This window comes from Balaenoptera acutorostrata, chromosome 19 (genome assembly GCF_949987535.1).
Source record: "Balaenoptera acutorostrata chromosome 19, mBalAcu1.1, whole genome shotgun sequence".
Taxonomy (NCBI): Eukaryota; Metazoa; Chordata; class Mammalia; order Artiodactyla; family Balaenopteridae; genus Balaenoptera; species Balaenoptera acutorostrata.
Genome location: NC_080082.1, coordinates 12,806,250 through 12,831,624, shown reverse-complemented (window position 1 = coordinate 12,831,624; position 25,375 = coordinate 12,806,250). Strand labels below are relative to the sequence as shown.

The window sequence follows — 25,375 nt, the reverse complement described above, 5'->3', positions numbered from 1 at the left end:
TATATTGTAGAATCCTTGCATCCCTGGGATAAAACCCATTTGATCATGGTGTATGATCCTTTTAATATGTTGTTGGATTCTGTTTGCTAGTATTTTCTTCAGGATTTTTGCATCTATGTTCATCAGTGATATTGGCCTATAATTTTCTTTTTTTTGTGATACCTTTTTCTGGTTTTGATATCAGTGTAAAGGTGGGTTTATAGAATGAATTTGGGAGTGTTCTTCCCTCTGCAATTTTTTGGAAGAGTATGAGAAGGATTGGTGTTAGCTCTTCTCTAAATGTTTGATAGAAATCGTCTGTGAAGCCATCTGGTCCTGGACTTTTGTTTGTTGGAAATTTTTTTTTTTTTTTTAATTTTTTTTTTTTTTTTTTTAATGATATTCTTGTCTGCTTTTCTTTTTATGTATGTATGTATGTATGTATGTATGGCTGTGTTGGGTCTTCGTTTCTGTGCGAGGGCTTTCTCTAGTTGTGGCAAGCGGGGGCCACTCTTCATCGCGGTGCGTGGGCCTCTCACTATCGCGGCCTCTCGTTGCCGCGCACAGGCTCCAGACGCGCAGGCTCAGTAATTGTGGCTCACGGGCCGAGTTGCTCCGCGGCATGTGGGATCTTCCCAGACCAGGGCTCGAACCCGCGTTCTCTGCATTGGCAGGCAGATTCTCAACCACTGCGCCACCAGGGAAGCCCTGTTGGAAATTTTTAAATTATGGTTTCAATTTCATTACTTGTGGTAGGTTTGTGTATATTTTCTAATTCTTCCTGGTTCAGTCTTGGAAAATTGTACCTTTCCAAGAATTTGTCCATTTCTTTGTGGTTGTCCATTTTATTGGCATATAGCTGTTTGTAGTGTCTCTTACAATCCTTTGTATTTCTGTGGTGTTAGTTGTGATTTCTCCTTTTTCATTTCTAATTTTATTGATTTGCATCCTCTCCCTTTTTTTCTTCGTGGGTCTGGCTAAGGGTTTATCAATTTTGTTTATCTTCTCAAAGAACCAGCTTTTAGTTTTATTGATCTTTGCTATTGTTTTCTGTGTTTCTGTTTCATTAATTTCTGCTCTGATCTTTATGATTTCTTTCCTTCTACTGACTTGAGGTTTTCTTTGTTCTTCTTTCTCTAGTTGTTTTAAGTGTAGGGTCAGATTATTTATTTGAGATTTTTCTTGTTTCCTGAGCTGAGATTGAATTGCTATAAACTTCCTTCTTACAACTGCTTTTGCTGTGTCCCATAGGTTTTGGGTCATCGTGTTTTCATTGTTATTTGTTTCTGTGTATTTTTTAATTTTTTCTTTGGTTTCTTCAATGATCTCTTGGTTATATAGTAGCACACTGTTTAGCCTCCATGTATTTGTGGTTTTTACAGTTTTTTTCTGGTAATTGATTTCCAATCTCATAGCATTGTGGTCAGAAAAGATGCTTGATACGATTTCAATTTTCTTAAATTTTCCAAGGCTTGATTTGTGACCCAAGATGTGATCTATCCTGGAGCTGTTCCTTGTGCACTTGAGGAAAAGTGTATTCTGCCACTTTTGGGTGGAATGTTCTATAAATATCAATTAAGTCTATCTCATCTATTGTGTCATTTAAAGCTTGTGTTTCCTAATTTATTTTCTGTTTGGATGATCTGTCTATTGTTATAAGTGGGGTGTTAAAGTCCACTACTATTATTGTATTACTGTCGATTTTCCCTTTCATGGTTGTTAACATTTTCCTTATGTATTGAGATGCTCCTATGTTGGGTACATAAACATTTATAATTGTTATATCTTCTTCTTGGATTGATCCCTTGATCATTATGTAGTGTCCTTCTTTGTCTCTTGTAATAGTCTTTGTTTTAAAGTCTCTTTTATCTGATAGGACTATTGCTACTCCAGCTTTCTTTTTATTTCCATTTGCATGGGATATCTTTTTCCATCCCTTCACTTTCAGTCTGTATGTTTCCCTAGGTCTGAAGTGGGTCTCTTGTAGACAGCATATATATGGGTCTTGCTTTTGTACGTATTCAGCCAGTCTGTGTCTTCTGGTTGGGGCATTTAATCCATTTACATTCAAGGTTATTATCAATATGTATTTTCCTATTACCATTTTCTTAAGTGTTTTGGGGGGTTTGTTTTTGTGGGTCTTTTTCTTCTCTTGTGTTTCCCGCCTAGAGAAGTTTCTTTAGCATTTGTTGTAAAGCTGGTTTGGTGGTGCTGAATTCCTTTAACTTTTGCTTGTCTGAAAAGCTTTTGATCTCTGCCTAATCTGAATGAGATTCTTGCTGGGTGGAGTAACTTGGTTGTAGGTTTTTTCTTTCATCACTTTAAGTATATTCTACTACTCCCTTCTGGCCTGCAGAGTTTCTGCTGAAAAATCAGCTGATAGCCTTATGGGGATTCCTTTGTATGTTATTTTTTGTTTTTCCCTTGCTGCTTTTAATATTTTTTCTTTGAATTAAATTTTGTTAGTTTGATTAATGTGTCTTGGTGTGTTTCTCCTAGGGTTTGTCCTGTATGGGACTCTCTGTGCTTCCTGGACTTCGGTGACTATTTCCTTTCCCGTATTAGAGAAGTTTTCCACTATAATCTCTTCACGTATTTTCTCAGACCCTTTCTTTTTCTCTTCTTCTTCTGGGACCCCTGTAATTCGAATGTTGGTGCGTTTAGTGTTGTCCCTGAGGTGTCTGAGATTGTCTTCAGTTATTTTCATTCTTTTTTCTTTATTCTGCTCCTTGGCAGTTATTCCCACCATTTTGTCTTCTGGCTCACTTACTTTTTCTTCTGCCTCTTTTATTCTATTATTGATTCCTTCTTTTTTTTTTTTAAACTGTGATTAGCATTTAATAATTCAGAGAAAGCCTGAGGCCTTCCTGAAGAATCACCTGGAGATTGAACTTCGAACAGCCATAATGAAGAGATAGCTACATCACAACCAGTGGTGATAAATATGTAAAATTTTCATAGAATTGAGAATAAATGAGAAATACAAGGTAAACAGTAGAGTGTATAATGACTATGTGATCTTGTTATGGATTCCTTCTAGTGTAGTTTTCATTTCAGTTATTGTGTTGTCCATCTTTGTTTGTTTGTTCTTTAGTTCTTCTAGATCTTTGTTAAACGTTTCTTCTATTTTCTCAGTCCGTGCCTCCATTCTATTTCTGAGATTCTGGATCATCTTTACTTTCATTACTCTGATTTCTTTTTCAGGTAGATTGCCTATTTCCTGTTCATTTATTTGATCTTGTAGGTTTTTACCTTGCTTCATCTGTGACATATTTTTTTGCTGTCTCTTTTTTTTTTTTTTTTTTTTTGATTGGTGGGATTGTGTTCCCATCTTACTGCTTGTTTGGCCTGAAGCTACCAACACTATAGTTTGTAGGCTGTTGGGTAAAGCTGGGTCTTGGTGCCGATATGATGACCTCCGGGCGACTTCGATGAATATTCCTTGGGGTCTGACATTCTCTGTCAGTCCAGTGGTTCAGACTCAGAGCTCCTGCTGCAGGAGCTTCGGCCCAACCCCCAGCTAATGAACCAAGATCCCACAAGCCGTGCATGGTGGAAAAAAAAAGAAAAGAACAATAACAAAGAGTTAAAAAGTAAAATTAGACTAGGAAACTAACAGATATGTTAGAAAGAACATAAAAATAAAAATATAGATGAAACAACAACCAGAAGGTAAAACAGAACCACAATAGTAAAAAAGAGGAGAAGAAAAAAAAAAAGTGGAAAAGGCCTTGGCTGTGGAGGGCGGGGCCTAAGCAGGGGCAGGGTTTGTGTGGTAGGCGGGGTCTATGGTTAGGACCTACAGGGCTGGAAAAGGCCCTGGGCGGTATTGGGGGTGGAGCTTAAGCTCAACGGAACAGAAGGGGCCATGGCATGCCTCTCATCTCAGAGAGCGGGGGACCCCACCTGGGAGCCTAGCAGGCTTCCTGGGCCTGAGTGGGCGGGTCTACGCTTTCCACTCTTCTCCTGCTCCTCTGGTCCTGGAGGGCCTCTCCCACCTGCGTTCTCCCCCCAACCTCCTGTTCTCCCCCAGCTTCCTTTCTATGCCCCCAGGACCCACGGGGCCTGGAGGGGGCTTTGGAGGTTGGGGGACCCGGCATGGGAGCTCAGCAGGCTTCCCGGGCCAGAGCGGGTGGGGCCAGTGCCTTCCACTCCTCTCCCGCTCCTTCGGTCCTGGAGGGCCCCTCCTTCCTGCCTCTCCTGTTCTCCCCTGGCCTGCCTCCTTGCCCCTAGGACCAACGTGGCCCAGAGGGAGCCTCTGAGGTCATAGGACCTGGCCCGAGATCCGGGCAGACTCCCCCGGCTGATTGGGCAGGGGAAACGCTGGGTGCACTCCCCCCTGCTCTGAGCCCCCAAGGGTCCTTCCAGGCATGGGAACCCCTCCCCCACTCTCAGCCACCCCTCAGGGGCGCTGTTCCTGTCTGGCCTCCACTTCTCCTCCCCCCTCAGTCCCCCCACATCCTACCAGTTTGCTTGGGCGTTCCTCCCGTCTCCTTGGGCATCGAGGTCCCCCACCAGTGTCTGGCAGGCGCCCTAGTTATGGGGAGATGCGAACTCTGCGTCTTCCCACACTGCAATCTTGACTCCACCCCCCTGTTATAGAGTAGTGTGTATATGTTAATCCCAACCTCCTAATTTATCCCTTTCCCCACCTTTCCGCTTTGGTAACCATAAATTTGTTTTCTAAGTCTGTGAGTCTTTCTGTTTTGTAAATAAGTTCATTTGTATCATTTTTTTAGATTTCACATGTGTGATATCATATATTTGTCTTTCTCTGACTTACTTCACTTAGTATGATAATCTCTGGATCCATCTATGTTGCTTCAAATGGCATTATTTCATTCTTTTTTATGGCTGAGTAATATTCTTCTGTGTGTGTGTGTGTGTGTGTGTGTGTGTGTGTGTGTGTGTGTGTGTACCACGTCTTCTTTATCAGTTTCTCTGTTGATGGATACTTAGGTTGCTTCCATGTCTTGGCTATTGTAAATAGTGTTGCAGTGAACATTGGGGTGCATGTATCTTTTCGAAGTATGGTTTTCTTTGGATATATGCCAAGGAGTGGGATTGCTAGGTCATGTGGTAGCTCTATTTTTAGTTTTTTAAGGAACCTTTGTGCTGTTCTCCATAGTGGCAGTACCAATTTAAAATTCCCACCAGCAGTGTAGGAGGGTTCCCTTTTCTCCACATACTGTCCAGCATTTGTTGTTTGTAGACTTTTTGATGATGGCCGTTCTGACTGTTCTGAGGTGATACCTCGTTGTAGATTTGATTTGCATTTCTTTAATAATTAGCAGTGTTGAGCATTTTTTCATGTGCTTTTTGGCATTTTATATGTCTTCTTCGGAAAAATGTCTATTTAGATCTTCTGCCCATTCTTTGATTGGGTTGTTTTTTTGCTCTTGAGCTGCATGAGCTGTTTGTATATTTTGGAGATTAATCCCTTGTTGGTTGCTTTGTTTGCAAATATTTTCTCCCATTCTGTGGGTTGCCTTTTTATTTTGTTTATGGTTTCCTTTGCTGTGCAAAAGCTTTTAACTTTAATTAGGTCCCATTTGTTTATTGTTGTTTTATTTTCATTCCTCTAGGAGGTGGATCAAAAAAGATACTGCTGCCATTTATATCAGAGTGTTCTGCCTGTTTTCCTCCAAGAGTTTTATGGTATCTGGCCTTACATTTAGCTCTTCAATCCATTTTGAGTTTGTTTTTGTGTATGGTGTTAGAGAATGTTCTAATGTCATTCTTTTACGTGTAGCTGTCCAGTTTTCTCAGCACCATTTATTGAAGAGACTGTCTTTTTTCCTTTGTATGTTTTTGCCTCCTTTGTCGTAGATTAATTGACCATAGGTGCATGGGTTTATCTCTGGGTTTTGTATCCTCGTGCATTGATCTATATTTCTGTTTTTGTGCCAGTACCATACTGGTTTGATTACTGTAGCTTTGTAGTATAGTCTGAAGTCAGGGAGCCTGATTCCTCCAGCTCTGTTTTTCTTTCTCCGGATTGTTTTGGCTATTCTGGGTCTTTTTGTGTTTCCATACAAATTAAAAAAATTTTTTTCCTACTACTGTGAAAAAATGCCATTGGTAATTTGATAAGGATTGCATTGAATCTGTAGATTGCTTTAGGTAGTATGGTGATTTTGACAGTATTGATTCTTCCACTCCAAGACCATGGTATATCTCTCCATCTGTGTCATCTTTGATTTCTTTCATCAGTATCTTATAGTTTTCTCAATACGGGTCTTTTGCTTCCTTAGGTAGGTTTATTCCTAGGTATTTTATTCTTTTTGATGAGATGGTAAATGGAATTGTTTCCTTAATTTCTCTTTGTGATGCAATAGATTTCTGTGTATCAATTTTGTATCCTGCAACTTTACCAGATTCATTGATGAGCTCTAGTAGTTTTCTGGTAGCATCTATAGGATTTTCTAAGTATGGTATCATGTCATCTGCAAACAGTGACAGTTTTACTTCTTGTTTTTCGATGTGGATTCCTTTTATTTCTTTTTATTCTCCTATTGCTGGGACTAGGACTTCCAAAACTATGTTGAATAATAGTGGCGAGAGTGGACATCCTTGTCTTGTTCCTGATCTTAGAGGAAATGCTTTCAGTTTTTCACCATTGAGAATGATGTTAGCTGTGGGTTTGTCATATATGGGCTTTATTATGTTGAGGCAGGTTCCCTCTATGCCCATTTTCTGGAGAGATTTTTATCATAAATGGGTGTTGAATTCTGTCAAAAGCTTTTTCTGCATCTATTTTTTTTTTTTTTTTTTTAATGTGGACCATTTTTAAAGTCTTCATTGAATTTGTTATAATATTGCTTCTGTTTTTTATGGGGTTTTTTGTTTTGTGGCCACAAAGCATGTAGGATCTTAGCTCCCCAACCAGGGATTGAACCTGCACCCCCTGCATTGGAAGGCAAAGTCTTAACCTCTGGACCACCAGGGAAGTCCCTTTTTCTGCATCTATTGAGATCATGTGGTTTTTATTCTTCAAGTTGTTAATGTGGCATATTCTTCAGATTGTTAATTCGGTGATTTGCAGATATTGAAAAATGCTTGCATCCCTGGGATAAATCCACTTGATCATGATCCTTTTAATATATTGTTGGATTTGGTTTGCTACTGTTTTGTTGAATTTTTGCATCTATGTTCATGAGTGTTATTGGCCTGTAGTTTTCTCTTTTTTTGTGGTATCTTTGTCTGGTTTTGGTATCAGAGTGATGGTGGTCTTGTAGAATGAGCTTAGGAGTGTTCCTTCCTCTGCAATTTTTTGGAAGAGTTTCAGAAGGATAGATGTTAACTCTTAATGTTTGATAGAATTTGCCTGTGCAGCCATCTGGTTCTGAACTTTTGTTTGTTGGAATTTTTTTAATCACAGTTTCAATTTCAGTACTTGTGATTGGTCTGTTCATGTTTTGTATTTCTTCCTGGTTCAGTCTTGAAGGTTGTACCTTTCTAAGAATTTGTCCATTTCTTCTAGGTTGTCCATTTTATTGGCGTATAGTTGCTTGCAATAGTCTCTTATGATCCTTTGTATTTTTGTGGTGTCTGTTGTAACTTTTTCATTTCTAATTTTATTGATTTAGCACTCTCCCTTTTTTTTCTTGATGAATCTGGCTAAAGGTTTATCAATTTTGTTTACCTTTTCAGAGAAACAGCTTTTAGTTTCATTGATCTTTAATTTTCTTTGTCTCTTGCATTTATTTTGCTCTGATCTTTATGATTTCTTTCCTTCTGCTAATTTTGTGTTTTGTTTGTTGTTTTTTCTCTAGTTGCTTTAGGTGTAAGGTTAGGTTGTTTTTGTGAGATTTCTCTTGTTTCTTGAGGTAAGAATGTTTTGCTATAAACTTCCTTCTTAGAACTGCTTTTGCTGTGTCCCATAGGTTTTGGATTGTCATGCTTTTGTCTTCATTTGTCTCTAGGTTTTTCTTGATTTCCTCTTTGATTTCTTCAGTGATCCATTTGTTGTTTAGTAGCATATTGTTTAGCCTCCACGTGTTTGTGTTTTTTACAGTTTTTTTCTTGTAGTTGATTTCTAATCTCATAGTGTTGTGTTCAGAAAAGATATTTGATATGATTTCAATTTTCTTAAATTTACTGAGGCTCGCTTTGCCTCCCAGCATGTGATCTATCCTGGAGAATGTTCCATGTGCATTTGAGAAGAAAGTGTATTCTGCTACTTTTGGATGGAATGCTCTATAAATATCAATAAGTCCATGTGGTCTAATGTGTCATTTAAGGTCTGTGTTTCCTTATGGATTTTGTCTGGGTGATCTGTCCATTGATGTAAGTGGGGTGTTCAAGTCCTTCACTATTACTGTGTTACTGTCGATTTCTCCTTTTATGGCTGTTAGTAATTTGCTTTATATATTGAGGTGCTTCTAGGTTGGATGCATATGTGTTTACAATTGTTATATCTTCTTCTTGGATTGATCTCTTGATCATTATGTATGTCCTTCTTTGTCTCTTGTAACAGTCTTTATTTTAAAGTCTAGTTTGTCTGATATAAGTATTGCTACTCCAGCTTTCTTTTGATTTCCATTTGCATGGAATACCTTTTTCCACCCCCTCACTTATATTCTGTATGTGTCCCTAGATCTGAAGTGGGTCTCTTGTAGACAGCATATATACATGTCTTGTTTTTGTAGCTATTCAGCCAGTCTGTGTCTTTTGGTTGGAGCGTTTAATTCATTTAAATTTAAGATAATTACCGATATGTATGTCCTTATTGCCTTTTTGTTGTTTTGGGGTTGTTTTCTTAGGTCTTTTTTCTTCCCTTCCTCTTTTGTGCTCTTCTCTTGTGAGTTGGTGATTATTTTTAGTGTTGTGTTTGGATTCTTTTTGCGTGTATATCTATTGTAGATTTTTGGTTTGTGGGTACAAGAGATTTTGATATATCAGTCTATATGTATACAAAATTGTTTTTAAGTTGCTGGTCTTTTAATTTCAAATATATTCCCAATACGCTGCACTTGTACTCCTCTTCTCACTGTTGCTGGTTTTGATAGCATATTTTTGTGTGGATGATTTCCTACCTTTATGTTTGCCTTTACTGGTGAGCTTTGCCATTTGTAATTTTCTGGTTTCTAGGTGTGGGTTTTTCTTTCCCGCCTAGAGAAGTTCCTTTAGCATTTGTTGTAAAGATTTTTTTGGTGGTGCTGAATTCTCTTAGCTTTTGCCTGCTGTAAAGCTTTCAATTTCTCCATTGAATCTGAATGAGATCCTTACTGGGTATAGTATTCCTGGTTGTAGGTTTTTCCCTTTCATCACTTTAAATGTATCATGCCACTCCCTTCTGGGCTGCAGAGTTTCAGCTGAAAAATCAGCTGATGACTTTATGGGGATTCCCTTGTATGTAATTTGTTACTTTTCCCTTGTTGCTTTTAATATTTTCTCTTTGCCTTCAATTTTTGCCAGTTCGATTAGTATGTATCTTGGCATGTTCCTCCTTGGGTTTATCCTGCCTGGGACTCTCTGCACTTCCTAGACTTGGGTGACTGTTTCCTTTCCCATGTAAGGGAAGTTTTCAGCTATTATCTTTTCAAATACTTTCTAGGCCCTTTCTCTCCTCTCCTTCTGGAACCCCTATAATGTGAATGTTGGTGCGTTTAATGTTGTCCCTAGATGTGTCTTAAACTGTTCTCAATTTTTTTTCATTTTTTTCTTTATTGTGTTCCATGACAGTGATTTCCACCATTCCGTCTTCGAGGTCACTTATCTGTTCTTCCGCCTCATTTATTCTGCTATTGATTCCTTCTAGCGTGTTTTTCATTTCTCTTATTGTATTGTTCATCTCTGTTTTTTAAATTTTCTAGCTCTTTGTTAAGCATTTCTTGTATCTTTTCAGTCTGTGTCTCAATTCTCTTTCCCATATCTTGGATCATCTTTACTATCATTACCCTGAATTCTTTTTCAGGTAGATTGCCTGTCTCCACTTCACTTAGTTGTTCTTTTTTATCTTGTTCCTTCTTCTGGAACATACTTCTCTGCCATCTTATTTTCTTTAACTTTCTATTTTTGCGTTGCACAGCCTGCAGGATTGTAGCTCCTCTTGTTTCTGGTGTCTGCCCCCTGGTGGATGAGGCTGGTCTAAGAGGCTTGTGCAGGCTTCCTGTTGGGAGGGTCTGGTGCCTTCCCACTGGTGGGCAGGGCCATGTCAAGGGACATATCTATAGGCGGCTGTGGGTTTAGAAGACTTTAAGCAGCCTGACTGCTGATGGATGGGGCTGTGTTCCCACCCTGTTGGTTGTTTGTCCTGTGGTGTCCCAGCACTGGAGCCTTTGGGCTATCTGGTGGGGCCAGGTCTTGGTGTCAAAATGGTGGCCTCCAAGACAGCTCACGCCAATGAATACTCCCCAGTTTCTCCACTACCAGTGTCCTTGACCCTGCAGTGAGCCACAGCTGCCCCCCACCTCCCCAGGAGACCCTCCAAGACCAGCAGGTAGGTCTCTGAGGCTCTTATGAAGTCACTACTTTTTCCCCAGGTCCTGGCGTGCACACGAGACCTTGTGTGTGCCCTCCAAGAGTGCTATTTCTGCTTCCCCCGTCCTGTGGATTTCCAGCAGTCAAGCCCCACTGGCTTTCAAAGCCAGATGCTCTCAGGGCTCCTCCTCCCAATCCAGACCCCCAGACTGGGGAGCCTGTCATGGGGCTCAGAACTCTCACTCCTGTGGGAGAATCTTTATGAATATATTTTCCAGTTTGTGGGTCGCCCACCTGGCAGCTATGGGATTTGATTGTATCAGGAATGCGCCCCCCCTGCTGTCTCGTTGCAGCGTCTTCTTTGTCTTTGGAAGTAGAATATCTTTTTTGGTAGGTTCCAGTCCTTTTTTGTCAGTGGTTGTTCAGCAGTTAGTTGTGATTTTGGTGTTTTCGTGAAAGGAGGTGAGGTCAGGTCCTTCTACTCCGCCATCTTGTCCAGGCATCCCTGCCTCTAGAGTCACAGGCTGTATATTTACCTTTTTATGATTAGCATTTTCATGGTATATCTTTTCCTTTTTTTTTGCTTCAACCTATTTGTGTTCTTATATTTATAGTGTGTTTCCTACCTCTAAATAACATATAGTTGGGTCATAGTTTTTTTTTTGTTTTGTTTTGTTTTGTTTTTTATTTATTTATTTATTTTTGGCTGTGTTGGGTCTTCGTTTCTGTGCGAGGGCTTTCTCTAGTTGCGGCAAGCGGGGGCCACTCTTCATCGCGGTGCGCGGGCCTCTCACTATCGCGGCCTCTCATGTTGCGGAGCACAGGCTCCAGACGCGCAGGCTCAGTAGTTGTGGCTCACGGGCCCAGTTGCTCCGCGGCATGTGGGATCTTCCCAGACCAGGGCTTGAACCCGTGTCCCCTGCATTGGCAGGCAGATTCTCAACCACTGCGCCACCAGGGAAGCCCCTGGGTCATAGTTTTTATCCAGGCTGACCGTCTGTCTTTTAATTGACTTATTTTGTCTGTAATTAAGTTCATTATATGCACAGTTGGATTTAAGTCTGTCATCTTGCTATTTGTTTTTCATCTGTCCTGTATGTGTCTTTTTTCCTTTGTATCTTTCTTTTTTTAAGAAAATGGTTTCTCTAAGGATTACAGTTTATATACTGTAGTAATCACCTCAAATTAGGATTATACCACCTCACTACAATCCAAGAGCAGAAATCAGTATACTGCAGTGAATTCTTAAAGCTTTTGTTTATCTGTATATGCCTTTATTTTGCCTTCATTTTGAAAAGTATTTTCCCTGGGCATAGAATTCTAGGGTTAATTTTTGTTTCAGTACTTTAAACATGGAATTCCATTTCTGTCTCACATCTATGGTTTCCGTTAAGAAATAATTCTTCATTTTTATTGTTCTTCCCTAAAGGAAGTGCGTCTTTTTTTTTTCTTCTTTCTTTTGGCTACGCTGTGCAGCATGCAGGATCTTAGTTCCCTGGCCAGGGATCGAACCTGCACCCCCCTGCAGTGGAAGCACAGAGTTTTAACCACTGGACCGCCAGGGAAGTCCCCCCTCTGGCTTCTTTTAAGATATTCTCTTTCTCTGACACTCAGCAGTTTGAATGTGATGTATTCAGGTATAATTTTCTTTGTATTTATTCTGCATGGGCTTTACTGAGTTTCTTAGATTTGTGGTCATTGCCTTTTATCAAATTTGGAATATTCTCAGCTATTATTTCTTCAAATATTGTTTCTGTCCCATTCTTTTTTCCTCTTCTTCTGGGACTACACATTATCCTTTTTTGTTTTTCCTTTTAGCATTTTAAGGAATGATGCATTAGACTTTTTTGGCCATGCTTCACATCTTGTTAATGCTTTTTCTTTTCCCCCCATTTTTTTCTCTTCTGCTTCAGTTTGAATATTTTCTATTTCCCTGTCTTCAGATTCACAATTCTTACCTTCTGCTGCACCTAGTCTACTCTTAAGTCTATACAATGAGTTTTTAATTTCAGTTAAAAACTACATTTTGGAGTTCTACAATGTCCATTTGCTTTCTTTTTGTAGATTCCAGTTTTTTGTTGAAATATTTCCATATTTTCACTGCATTATTTTTTTCTATATTTTTAACATATTACTGTACAGTTAATCTGAACTCTTTGTATGCTAACTCTAATACATGAATTATCACTATGTCTGTTCTTGACTATTTTTTGGTTTTTTGTCTTTTAATTGCTTTTTGATTTTTTTGCATGTCCAGTAATTTTTGCGTGTTGGACGTGTTGTACGGTGCATAATTCCCTCTAAAGAATGTAAAGTTTTGTTTTGTTTTGTTTTTGTGTTTTTTTTTTTTTAAAGAATGTAAAGTTTTATTCTGCCAATAACTTAACTATCTGGCGGAACAAAACTGCTATACTCTGCTAGTTCTCCTGGAGGCTTGCCTTCCACCTGCACATGTTAGGAGCCAGTCAAAGATCTGAGGTGAATTTTTTTTTTTTTTAAAGGTTTGCATTTTTTTTAAATTTATTTATTTATGGCTGTGTTGGGTCTTCGTTTCTGCATGAGGGCTTTCTCTAGTTGCGGCAAGCGGGGGCCCCTCTTCATCGCGGTGCGCGGGCCTCTCACTATCATGGCCTCTCTTGTTGCGGAGCACAAGCTCCAGACGCGCAGGCTCAGTAGTTGTGGCTCATGGGCCCAGTTGCTCCGTGGCATGTGGGATCTTCCCAGACCAGGGCTCGAACCCGTGTCCCCTGCATTGGCAGGCAGACTCTCAACCACTGCGCCACCAGGGAAGCCCCTGAGGTGAATTTTTATGCAGAATTTTAGAGCCCCTTCTCTTTGGCTTCCTTATCTCCATTACTCTGCCCCCAAATCCCAGTTGTTTTGCAGACCCAAATCCAATTTTTATTTATGCCATGTAGCAATACTGTCACTTTCTGCTTGATTTCTATTTCTCTGTGCCACAGTCTAGAAAATATCTTTAGGGACATTTTGCTGGATATAAAACTCAAGATTGATAATTTTTTCCTTTCAGCACTTTTATCATCGGTGTGAATGTGGAGTTCCCTTCATGTTCACTCGTCTTTTTAATAATTGTAGCCCTGCAGTGGTTGCTTTCCAGTACCTGCAAACTGTTTCATTTATTTGCCCAGCTTTTGTTGTTTTCTTCTTTCAGAATTTTGAAGTCATTGCTTTTTGGTGTTGCATTCAACAAGTACAAAGTCCTGTCTATTTATCAGAATGTGACCTGTTCAGTTCTCTCCTGAAGCTTATAGGCTTTTCTCCTTTTTCCCAGGGTTCTAAATTTTTCTGATTTCTCTTCCTGTTTGCCTAGTAGTTCATAAAATATTTTTATTTTTTCTTTCTTTTTATTATTTTTTATTTTTTCTTACCATTTTCTTTGGGTTGAGCTCCAAGGAAGTTTGTCACTTACCTGTGTTTGGTTTGATTCTGTGAAGTATGAAAATGCACAGAAATACAGATAAAAGCATATTAGGTTGAGCTATATGAAATTGCCATTTTTGTATGTCCAAATAGTTGAATGTCATCACTTTCAATACAGTTCAGTCTAATAACTATCAACCAGTTACACCATCCAGTAGTCAATATTTATCATCTTGGCTTATTTGCCTCCACACATAATATATGTTTTTTCCTTTTTGTTACACAATTCATACATAAATTCTGTCTCTTACTCTCTCTCACTATATCATGGTTCTGCCCTCCTAGCATGCTGTCACTGATGGTATTAGGTCACCTCACTCAATGCTAAAATCTTTTTGACTATTAAAGCCAGTCTCCTCACTTTAGAGGTAGCCAGTTCTCTCTTCTGATATTTTTATATTCATTAAGTAGAACTTGAGGATCATGATATATACATATTTGTAGAATTTTGTTTCAACTAATTAGTGATGTTCCTGGGCCAGCCGTTACAATGCCTTTTATTTTCAAGCTTTGTGTTATTTAAGTTTGTCTCTTGTAAAAAGTATGTTGTTGTTTTTAAACTTCTCTGAAGGTCTTAATCTTTTATGAAATGTTTTCAAATCTCAGTGTCCATAGATCAAGTTTTATTGGAACACAGCCATGTCCATTTGTTTACATATTGCCTGTGCCTGCTTTCGTGGTAAAACAGCCAACTTGATTAGTTGTAGTTGAGGCTACATACGGTGTACAAAACCTAAAATATTTACTAATTGGCCCTTTATAGAAAAAATTTGCCAACTCACATTCTAGTATTATCAGCGCTTTGAGGGTATTCTGTTACTTTCTGGCTTCCAGTGTTTGTATTGAAACAACAGAAAACAATGTACTTTTTTTCTTCTGAGATTGTTAGTTTTTTTATGATGTGCCTAAATGTGGTTTTCTTTATATTTATACCTGGGGTTAGAGGTATTCTATAGTCTGATGTGAGCTGTTCCAGAAAATTCTCAGCCATTATCTCGTCAAATATGTTTCTGTTGCATCTTGCTTCTCTTACTGGGGCTCCAGTTGCAAGTATATTAGACCTTTACTTTGTACCACGTATCTCTTAGGCATTTTGATGTGTTTTCCAGCCTTTGTTCTTTTTTCTATTTCTGTCTGGATATTTCTCACTGACCTATCTTCAGGTTTACTAATCATCTCTTCAGTTGAATCTAACCTGCTGTTAAATCCAATTATATATATTTTCTAAGATTTTTTTTTCTACTCAGTTTTACGGCTGTGCTGTTCCTTTCTTTTGTGAAAGGTTATTTAGCCCATGACTTATGCCTCTGTGATGATGAGTCACATTGTGTCTCTACTTATATTGTACTGACAATGTAGTGATGATTTTACTTATACTTACTCCATGAATAGAGTGACCATATCCTGGATGCTGAAGAGCTAAATTACCACTAATAAGACCAGTACCAAAATGCAAATAAATTGTCAAGAACAAGTTCAGCCAGAACTGATCTGGGAATCATGTAGATTACAAACAATAAAAAGCATTTTTAATGAACAGACAAGCATACTAGGGCATGCATGACATCTCAGGAAAATAAGCTACATTTTAGGATTTACCAGATATTACTAAATTTTTTTGTATAATCTGAGTACAGTTCAGATGCTATATTATTTTAGCTAGCTACTTAGGATGTTGCTATAGGAATTATGTGGCATGGCTCTTCAAGAAGCAAGAAAATAGTGGGAGAAAAATTTGAATACTGAGCACCATTCAGTTAGCATTGTTTTTTGGTTTTTATACATTTATTTATTTTTTTTTTGGCTGTGTTGGGTCTTTGTTGCTGCATGAGGCTTTCTCTAGTTGTGGTGAGCGGGGGCTGCTCTTTGTTGTGGTATGTGGGCTTCTCATTGCGGTGGCTTCTCTTGTTGCAGAGCACAGGCTCTAGGTGCACGGGCTTCAGTAGTTGTGACACGCGGGCTCAGTATTTGTGGTTCACGGGCTCTAGGGCGCAGGCTCAGTAGTTATGATACACAGGCTTAGTTGCCCTACAGCATGTGGGATCTTCCCGGACCAGGGCTCAAACCTGTGTCCCCTGCACTGGCAGGTGGATTCTTAACCACTGTGCCAACAGGGAAGTCCCCAATTAGAATTGTTTTTATTTTATTTTATTTGAGTCCTTAACTTGTACTCATGTATTTTGTGCTAACAGAAATACAGAGATACAATTTCTGGTCTAAAAAAATCATAACATCTAATGGGGAGAGTAAAAGAAATAGGGCACATTTTTTTAAAAAGGAAAGAAAAGGGCTTCCCTGGTGGCACAGTGGTTGAGAATCTGCCTGCCAATGCACAGGACACGGGTTCGAGCCCTGGTCTGGAAAGATCCCACATGCCGTGGAGCAACTAGGCCCATGAGCCACAATTACTGAGCCCGCGCGTTTGGAGCCTGTGCTCCACAACGGGAGAGGCCGCGATAGTGAGAGGCCCGCGCACCGTGATGAAGAGTGGCCCCCACTTGCCGCAACTAGAGAAAGCCCTCGCACAGAAATGAAGATCCAACACAGCCATAAACAACTAAATAAATAAATAAAATTAAAAAAGAAAGAAGAAAGCAGAGTGAAATATATGCCAGAAGAGAAATACAAACAAAGTACTCCAGGTTTAAAAGAGAGTAGGGACTCAAATTATGGAAGATCACATCTGAGTGATCTGTGATGTGACCTAAGTGGGAGGATCTGTGCATAGAGAGGGGAGTCAGGGGAGAGAGGGATGGAAGAGGAATTTGAATGGTGTTGAATGCTGGGCAGTCGTAGTTTATTTCAAGAGATAATGGATGATGTTTCTAATCAAGGTTATTGTATGAGTAGAGCTTTGCTTTAGAAAAATCACATTAGCTTTATAATGTGGAGTAGATGAGAATGAGAGGAGACAGGAAATAAGAGTTAGGAAGCTTTTGTAATAGCTGGGGTGGCAGTGGAAAGAGGAAGCAAAGGTAATAAGACTTGAGGGGTTCTATAGCTTGCCTATAAGGGTGAAGAGTGGTCTTGGGTCTTGTGTCCTTAGTACTTAATTTAGTCCCTGGGAAATTTCCTAGTGTTCCTATTTTTAAAGCTATAATTTCAGAAGTGATCTGAAAGTGGGAATAAATATTTACTACTGGGAAAATCTTGACTCCATGATTGTTGACCTCAGTATCATTGATCTCAGGCATAGATGACCCACCACTGGCATTCTCTGCTCCCATGCCATGTGGCTAAAGATTCCTATAAGATGTCATAAAATAATACTACTGGGTTACCTGAAAATTTGTGCAATATAACTAGGTCATTTGTAGTGCTCAGACCTTTATCTCATTTTTTTCTTACTTTCTGTGACTTTTCCTGAGGCTACGAGTTATGAGTGGGAGATGGTGGGAAGTCACTGGGGCATGTATTTTAAAGGTGGTGACAAGCGTAATGTAGATTTTTGAGGTATTTGGAAAAAGGAGGGGTTAAGGAACTGGAGGTCATAACTGAAGAGGACAGTTACATGGATTCAGTAGACTGGGAATGTTAATAGGTTAAAGAGGATTCTTGTACTCAGAAGTAAATTCATAGGCGAAGATTTTAGACGTTTAACAGTTTGAAGAGTTGAGGTCTGCTCTGGGTGTCAGATACGCTTAAGTACACCTCTACTCGTGGCCATAGGATTTGTGCTCCGAACACCAAATTGATTCCACATCAAAACTGCATCTGTCATTGACAAAAGTAATTCTTTGAGGACAGTCAAGTTTGACATCCCTTTTAATCCTATACTATCAGAATTGTGTTTTATCTCTAATTTTTGGCGTTTTTTTGTTTGTACAGAGTATGGAAAACAGCATTGTGAGAAAAAGTACAGAATATTTTCATATTTGATGGTAGAGTCATTTCTAAGTCATTGTAACTTGAGCCAAAACAATGTGCCACAGGTTTATTAACCCTTGTTGGTCTGGCAGTGATGCAGAAGTTCTTACTCTACTTATCCTGTGGCCAAGTGAATGTAGATGACTTTTGAAAGTTATCAAATGGTCTTCAATTTTTTTCCTTATAACTCTTCTTGGTTTTTATTACAGTCTTGGTTTTCTAGCTCATGACTCTTCATATTTATATGCTTCAGCATGTCTTTTGTTCCATGCAGATTGTTTACTATAGTGAAAAGTGTCATATATACATTCAGACCAAGAAATAAAAATTATCCAGCATTCTTGAAACCCTTGTGAAATCCTCCCTCTGTAGCTGGAATTAGTTCCTTTTCATTGCTTTATAGTACTAAATTGTTTTAATATACCACGAGAAATTAATCTACTATTGATGAATGTTTGTTTTTCCAGTTTAGGGCTCTTATGTAAAATGCTGCTGTGAATATTCTTTTATTAAAAGTAATAGACTTTTAATTATTTTTTATTGAGGTATAATTGACATAACATTTTTAGTTTCAGTTGTACATTATTTGATATTTGTATGTATTGTGAAGTGATCACCACAATAAGTCTAGTTAGCATCCATCATCACCATACAGTTATAATTTTTTTTTATGATAAGGACTTTCAAGATCTGTTAGCAACTTTCAAATCTGCAATACAGTATTATTAACTACAGTCCTCATACTGTACATTACATGACTTACTTTGTAACTGGAAGTTTGTACCTTATGGCCCCTTTCATGCATCTCTCCTACCTCCACTCTCCAGCCTCTGGCAACCACCAATCTGTTCTCTGTATCTATGTGCTTGTTTTTCTTTTTTTTAGATTCTACATAGAATTGAGATCATATGGTTTTTGTCTTTCTCTGTCTGACTTATTTCACATAGCATAGTGCCCTCAAGGTCCATCCATGTTGTCACAAATGGCAAGACTCCCTTCTTTTTTATGGCTGAATATTCCGCCCATGGATATTTAGGTTGTTTCCATATGTGGCTTTTGTAAATAATGCCGAAATGAACATGGGGATAGTCATCCTTCAGTATCCTAGGGGAGCTGGTTCCAGGGCCCCCCTTGGATACCAAAATATGCAGATACTCAAGTCCCTTATATGAAAGGCATAGTATTTGCATATAACCCATATATATCCTCCCTTATACTTTAAATCTCTAGATTACTTAAAGTACCTAGTACAATATAAGTGATGTGTAAATAGCTGTAAACGTCTTTTTTTTTATAATAGCCTTTCTTACAGGTGTGGTGATATCATTTCAGTGTGGTTTTGATTTGTATTTCCCTGATAATTAGTGATTTTGAACACCTCCTGTACCTGTTGGCCATTTGTATGTCTTCTTGGGAAAAATGTCTATTTATCATCCTCTGCCCACTTTTTAATCGGATTGGGTTTTATTTTTTTCTTTGCTATATATTAACCCCTTAGCAGATATATGATTTGCAAATATTTTCTCCCATTTGGTAGGTTGCCTTTTCATTGTATTGATTGTTTCCTTTCCTGTGCAAAAGCTTTTTAGTTTGATGTAGTCTCACTTGTTTGTTTTTGCTTTTCTACCCTTTTTATGGCTTGGATATGGTAGAGAGATCTTTATTTATGCCTGATATTTTATCTTATAATTGGAATTTCATCTTCTGCCTTTAAATATTCAAAGCTTTAATTAACTCTTTAATATTGTCTAGTTTGAGACCACAAAAATAATACCTATATGAGCATCATCACTAACTGGTAACATTAAATACTGCATATTAATGTTTATGTAACTGTCTTCATATGTACATCTTCAGAGGAGAAACAGTGTTTTAGTAATCTTAAATACCTGCTTAATATGACAGCACCAGAGATATAGGGGAATCTGAATAAATGCTTTAACTATTTATAAAAATATTTTTTGGAGACATGACAAAACAGTTGGTGTCACATGTAAGTTTTTTAAATGAATGATTCTTTTACAACATGGTAAGAGTAAGTTTTCATATGTCCTTCCTACATCACCAAATGCTGATCATTTCAGAATGAATAGCAATATGCCATTTCAGGGATCAGTTTCATTCACGGATGTGACTGTGGACTTCACCCAGGAGGAATGGGAGCAACTGGACCCCTCTCAGAGGATCCTCTACATGGACGTGATGCTGGAGAATTACAGCAACTTACTATCAGTGGGTAAGGACAGCTTTCAGGTGTAGTTCGTAGTTCAATGTTGCCTAGTAGTGTTTAGGTCCTTTCTCAGTTACCAAAAATTATAAGCTTCTGAATTACTAAATGGTTTTGGTGTCAAGCTTCATGTATTAAAGCTGAGAGAGTGCAGACTCTGAAGTTCTACCTTCTTTATTTTCAGGCTTTCTGAAGTCCAAGCAGTTAGGAGCTGTGTTCCATTATCAAGTTCTCTGATATTATCAAACCAGATTTTCATGTTGGATCAGTGAGAAGAGTTATGGATACCACAGTTAGAATTTCCAGTTCACAACTTTCTAGGGAAGATGTGGAAGGTCGGAAGGAGAATCAGATAGAAGCCAGTGGAAGTAATATCCTAGAGATTATGAATGGGTTGGTATCTTTGAAATATTTTTTAGGAATCTATTTTTCAAATCCCTAAACCTTTAGAGGTAGCTGAGAACAGATGACTTGTGCACCTCATATCCTGAGTCATACCTCCAAATGTCAGTCTCTCGCTGCTTAATGTTTTTCCTGTTTCATTTCTATAGCTATTCACCTCTCACACTCAAGCCTTGATTCTTGCCTAACATGTTTTAAACCTTTGTTCTGTGATTAGTTCCTCTTTCATTAGTATTCTCACTTAGCCAGAATGGTGACTTCTATATTTTAGGTCACGGGAATTGGTTTAGTAGCCTCAAGGAAAATACAGATTTTTCAGTACAAGAGTGACACAAATGGCAGCAGGATCACAAGAGTCAGGAATACCAGTAATACAGAGATCAGAGTAAAGGTTCTTAAAGCATAGCTTGAAGCCAGGTAAATTTGATCCTTAAGATTCCTTCAAATAAAAGCAGGGACGAGATTGGTTTGAGGAAGAAATTAAACACGTGAAAAGGAGAAATACAGGATACAGTGATGGAAACACTCTCTCCAACAACTTTGATAGAAAAAGTAGTGCAACCAGCAGTAGCAGTGAGCAATTCTGTCAAAAAGATCTTAGATCCATTTTATATTTCCTACAGAATCTATGAATTTCTGGATTTTGCCTTCCACTTGGAAAAGTTCTACTTGGGAGATTTGGAGCTCTGCATAGGGTTCTCTCTGCAAACCTGTGAGAAAGGTTGCCTTTAGCACGTTATTGATGCAGATGAAAAAAGGAGAGAAAAGGGGAAGGAGCCTCGAGCATGTAGGTGAGGTGGTCATCCGACCACAGTAATTCAGAGTCTCAGTGTTGGCTGCTCAACTTAGATCTGCCTGGGTTTTTTCCCTTAACTTCTCATTTTCTTGGTCTGTACCAACTGGTGTCCTTGGGGACACCAAATCGCCTTTGTCTCTGGAATTGCCAGCCTTCTCACATCATTTGTTTTTATTTATTTCCCTTCACCCACTTTTAAGGCCGTTTTATAATCTGGCAGTGCTATTTGTGTCCATTTTGCCACAGGCTTTGTCTTTTTCCTTCAGAGTTTAAGAGCTAGGAAAACTTGGAACTGGGGACTTTTTTATACTGGACGACTGTGTCCCAAACTAAAGAGGCAGCCCTACAATGGAACATTTGTGGAGTCTTCACATTCCGTAACATTGTGGTGAAAGGGTTGACAGAGTATTTCATGTGCTCTTTCCTAGAGGTATGGAAGGCTGATGACCAGATGGAGAGGGACCACAGAAACCCAGATGAGCAGGCAAGGCCATTTATAATCTTTAAGAACCAAACCCCAATTGAAGAAAGAGATAATCTCTTTGGAAAAACACTTAATCTTAGCACAGACTTTGTTTCTTTAAGACAAGTACCCTATAAATATGACTTATATGAAAAAACTTTGAGATATAATTCAGACTTACTTACTAGCGATAGAAGCTATATAAGAAAGAAAGACGATGACTGTAACGGATTTGGAAAAGCACTCCTCTATCTGAAGCAAGAGAAAACCCATACTGGAGTGGAATACTCTGAATATAATAGAAGTGGAAAAGCCTTCAGCCATAAAGAAGGCATTTTTAAACACCAGAAAATCAGAAATTTGGTGCAACCTTTTATCTGTAATTATTGTGACAAGGCGTTCTCATTTAAATCACTCCTTATTAGTCATAAGAGAATACATACTGGAGAAAAACCTTATGAATGTAATGTGTGTAAGAAAACCTTCTCCCATAAGGCAAACCTCATTAAACATCAGAGAATCCATACTGGGGAGAAACCCTTTGAATGTCTTGAATGTGGAAAAGCTTTCACCCACCAGTCAAACCTCATTGTACACCAGCGAGCACATATGGAGAAGAAGCCCTACGAATGCAGTGAATGTGGCAAGACCTTTGCCCAGAAATTTGAACTTACTACACACCAGAGAATTCATACTGGAGAACGACCCTATGAGTGTAATGAATGTGCCAAAACCTTCTTCAAGAAATCAAACCTCATTATACACCAGAAAATTCACACAGGGGAGAAACGCTATGAGTGCAGTGAATGTGGAAAATCCTTTATCCAGAACTCACAACTCATTATACATATGAGAACTCATACTGGAGAAAAACCCTATGAATGTACTGAATGCGGCAAAACATTCAGCCAGAGGTCAACTCTTAGATTACATTTGCGAATCCACACAGGAGAGAAACCATATGAGTGTTCTGAATGTGGGAAGGCCTTCAGCAGGAAGTCCCGACTCAGTGTCCATCAGAGGGTTCATACCGGGGATAAACCCTGAGACTGCAGCCAGGTTGTACTGTGGAGAACCCTTCCAATGGGGAGAAGCCTCGCAAAGGTGCTGAAGGAACATGGGAACTCATACTGAGATACAATCTGTCAACTCAAAAATGTATAAAAATGAGGTCCCCTAAGAACAATATTGTACTGATTGATAGTTAGGTATATGATACCCAACTAAAGAATACATACCAGAATATATCCAATTGTAAATAGACATACTTAGCTGTATTACAGTGAGTTTTTTAAAATCTTGAATAATTCATTCAATCATGAAATATTCTGGCAGCAAGCAGCATAAAGGAGCTAGAGACAGTACCCTAGGAATTCAGTGGTTATGTGCGAGAATATGCCACAAAAAAAACTGTATATTTTAGATCTGCACATGTAAATTTAACAGACACTAAGAGTTTGAAATTCTTGTCTTGATAATCAAATTAGGACACATCAAACGTGATTTTCCATACTGAACATGTGTTTTTCAGTACCTTTACAATCCCGTATGCATTCCAAATGAAACACATAACAGATTTTCATATCATGTAGCATATGTTTTCTCCTCCTCCTTGCTGGCATATATAAGTTGGTATGACCATTGTTATTGAGCTGCCTCTTCAGTCAACAGAAGACAATGTTGTTGAAGTTTTAACCTTCTGGGTTTGCTGAAGATTTCCTAGAAGTATTATTGACATAAATATGCAAGTGTGAGATAATTAAGAGAGATTGAAGAGAGTGAAAGGCAGCAGACGTGGGTTTTATCACTCACTGTGCACCACGGAATAAATGGGCTGTGTAAAGAATAACCACACCCATCATGCTCTTGTTATTTTCCACTGGGATATTTACATACAAATGCAAATGCATGTCTTTTACCAAAATATTGTATAACCCAGAAACTACATGTATTTTTGGGTGTTTCCCTATTTCTCTTAATGTTTTATAAATTGTCTTGCAAAAAATAGGATGCATATGTAGTTCGAGTGTTAAATTTCAGAGACTTTAGAGGAAAAATAATTTAAGAAACTGTCCATAAATGTCTTATATTGCTTTTTAAATTTTCCATGTGCTTAGTCCACTTTAGAAATAAATTTTTGCAGAATTCTGTTTAAAAGGAGGCATTTCTTCCATGAGTTTCATTATCATCAACCAAAAGCATTTCCCTTTGGAACCTGACTTAGTGTAAGTTACAACTTTGCTTTAAAGGCTCACAAACACTTCATAAATTAGACTTTAGTGATCTCCCCATATATTGATTATTAACCTAAAAAAATTTCTTATTTTTGCATAACTCAAAGATTCCATTTTAGGCTTGATTTCAAATTCACCAGTTCCTTTCCTTATCTATCACAAATCATGCATTAGAATTGTAAATGGCCACTGTAACTGGCCTTTTTTTCTTTTGTTTTTGAAGAGTATTGATGTGCTATGACTGTATATGAACGTGAATGATTTTTCTGAACAAATTTATCAGAATATCCATAGTCCAGTAAGTCTTTGTCTTTCTAAATTGTCATCTTATCTATACTAATGGCAAGGAAGCAAGGGAAGAGGTTAACTTCCTACACTGCTGTTAGAAATACAAATTGTGACAACCTCCTTGGAAATAATTGTGACTGTCTTTTAACGTTAAGAACACACATGCAGTTGACTCTTGAACAGCACCAGTTTAATATGCGCAGGTCCGCTTATACACGGATTTTTTTCAGTAAGTGCTACAGTCCTACACAATCCACGGTTGGTTGAATCTGTAGATGCAGAACCTTGGATATGGAGGACTGACTTTATACTTGGGTTTTCGACTACACTGAAGATCCGTGCCTTTAACCCCTGTGTTATTCAAGGGCCAACTCTACTCTTCAACCCAGCAGACTCACTTCTGGGAATCCATCCCTAAGAAAAAAAATAAAGTGCCAGTACCTAAGACTATGTGTTTATCAATGTATATTGTATTTTTTGGTAAGGGCAAAAAAAGGAAACAATGTGAATGACCATCAGTAAGGGAATGATTGAATAAACTGTGGTAAAGATATACCACAGCTGGACAGTATTCCATGGGAAAGAGCGTTTAGGGGCAAATGCCACCAAGACAGATGGGGGGAGGGGGGAGAGAAAAAAAGTGTGTGTGCGTGCCTGTGGTGTGTGTGTGTACACCAAATTTTGTAAAATAAAAATCTAAAAATGTTGTGTTTATGTGAATTTGTATATGATTTTATGGGCCTGAAGAGTAGAATTCTCCAAAGTCAAAAATATAATTAACATTAATTTCAATGGAAAATTGTTCATGCATTCCTTAGTCTCTAACATTTGTTTATTCTGGAATACCAACATAACCCATTTAAGTGGACACAGTTAACTAACATGAGTTAACATAGCATGACATAAGGCAGTTCCCTTACTCTGTACAGTGGCTGGCTGCCGTGTTCCGCTCCAGCTTTCATGGCTGTGTTGTAGTCTTGAGCCTGTGTTCTCAACTAAAACACATATTTGACATTCCTTGTTGACATGATGGAACCTTTAATACAAAAAAAAAAAAAGACCAGTAAAGACAGAAAAACCAATGAAAAAAATGCAGGGAATGCCAAGGTTATTATTACTCTAAATTAGCAAATTACAAATGCTTTGAGAAAATTCAACATAAATACCTTTACAATTAAACAAATGACCATAGGGGTGACTGTTCTTTCATGAGCTGTTTGCTCCCAAGGCCTTAGAAATCCAGATCAGAACTC

The 25,375-nt window shown here is 38.4% G+C and overlaps 1 protein-coding gene across 5 annotated transcripts in view; it reads left to right on the top strand.

The window, feature by feature from the left end:
• ZFP1 (ZFP1 zinc finger protein) overlaps positions 1–24,801 on the top strand; it is a 64,505-nt gene extending 39,704 nt beyond the window's left edge. For 3 of the 5 annotated variants that reach the window (XM_057534777.1, XM_007198277.3, XM_057534776.1), the window contains 2 exons: positions 19,822–19,948; positions 21,566–24,801. In XM_057534777.1, coding sequence (XP_057390760.1) covers positions 19,822–19,948; positions 21,566–22,647 — 1,209 coding nt within the window. In that variant the 3' untranslated portion in view covers positions 22,648–24,801. Of the gene's footprint in view, positions 1–19,821; positions 19,949–20,123; positions 20,333–21,565 lie in introns of those variants that run through there. The other 2 variants (XM_057534779.1, XM_057534778.1) reach the window with 2 other exon arrangements.
• The last annotated feature ends 574 nt before the right edge of the window (positions 24,802–25,375 follow it).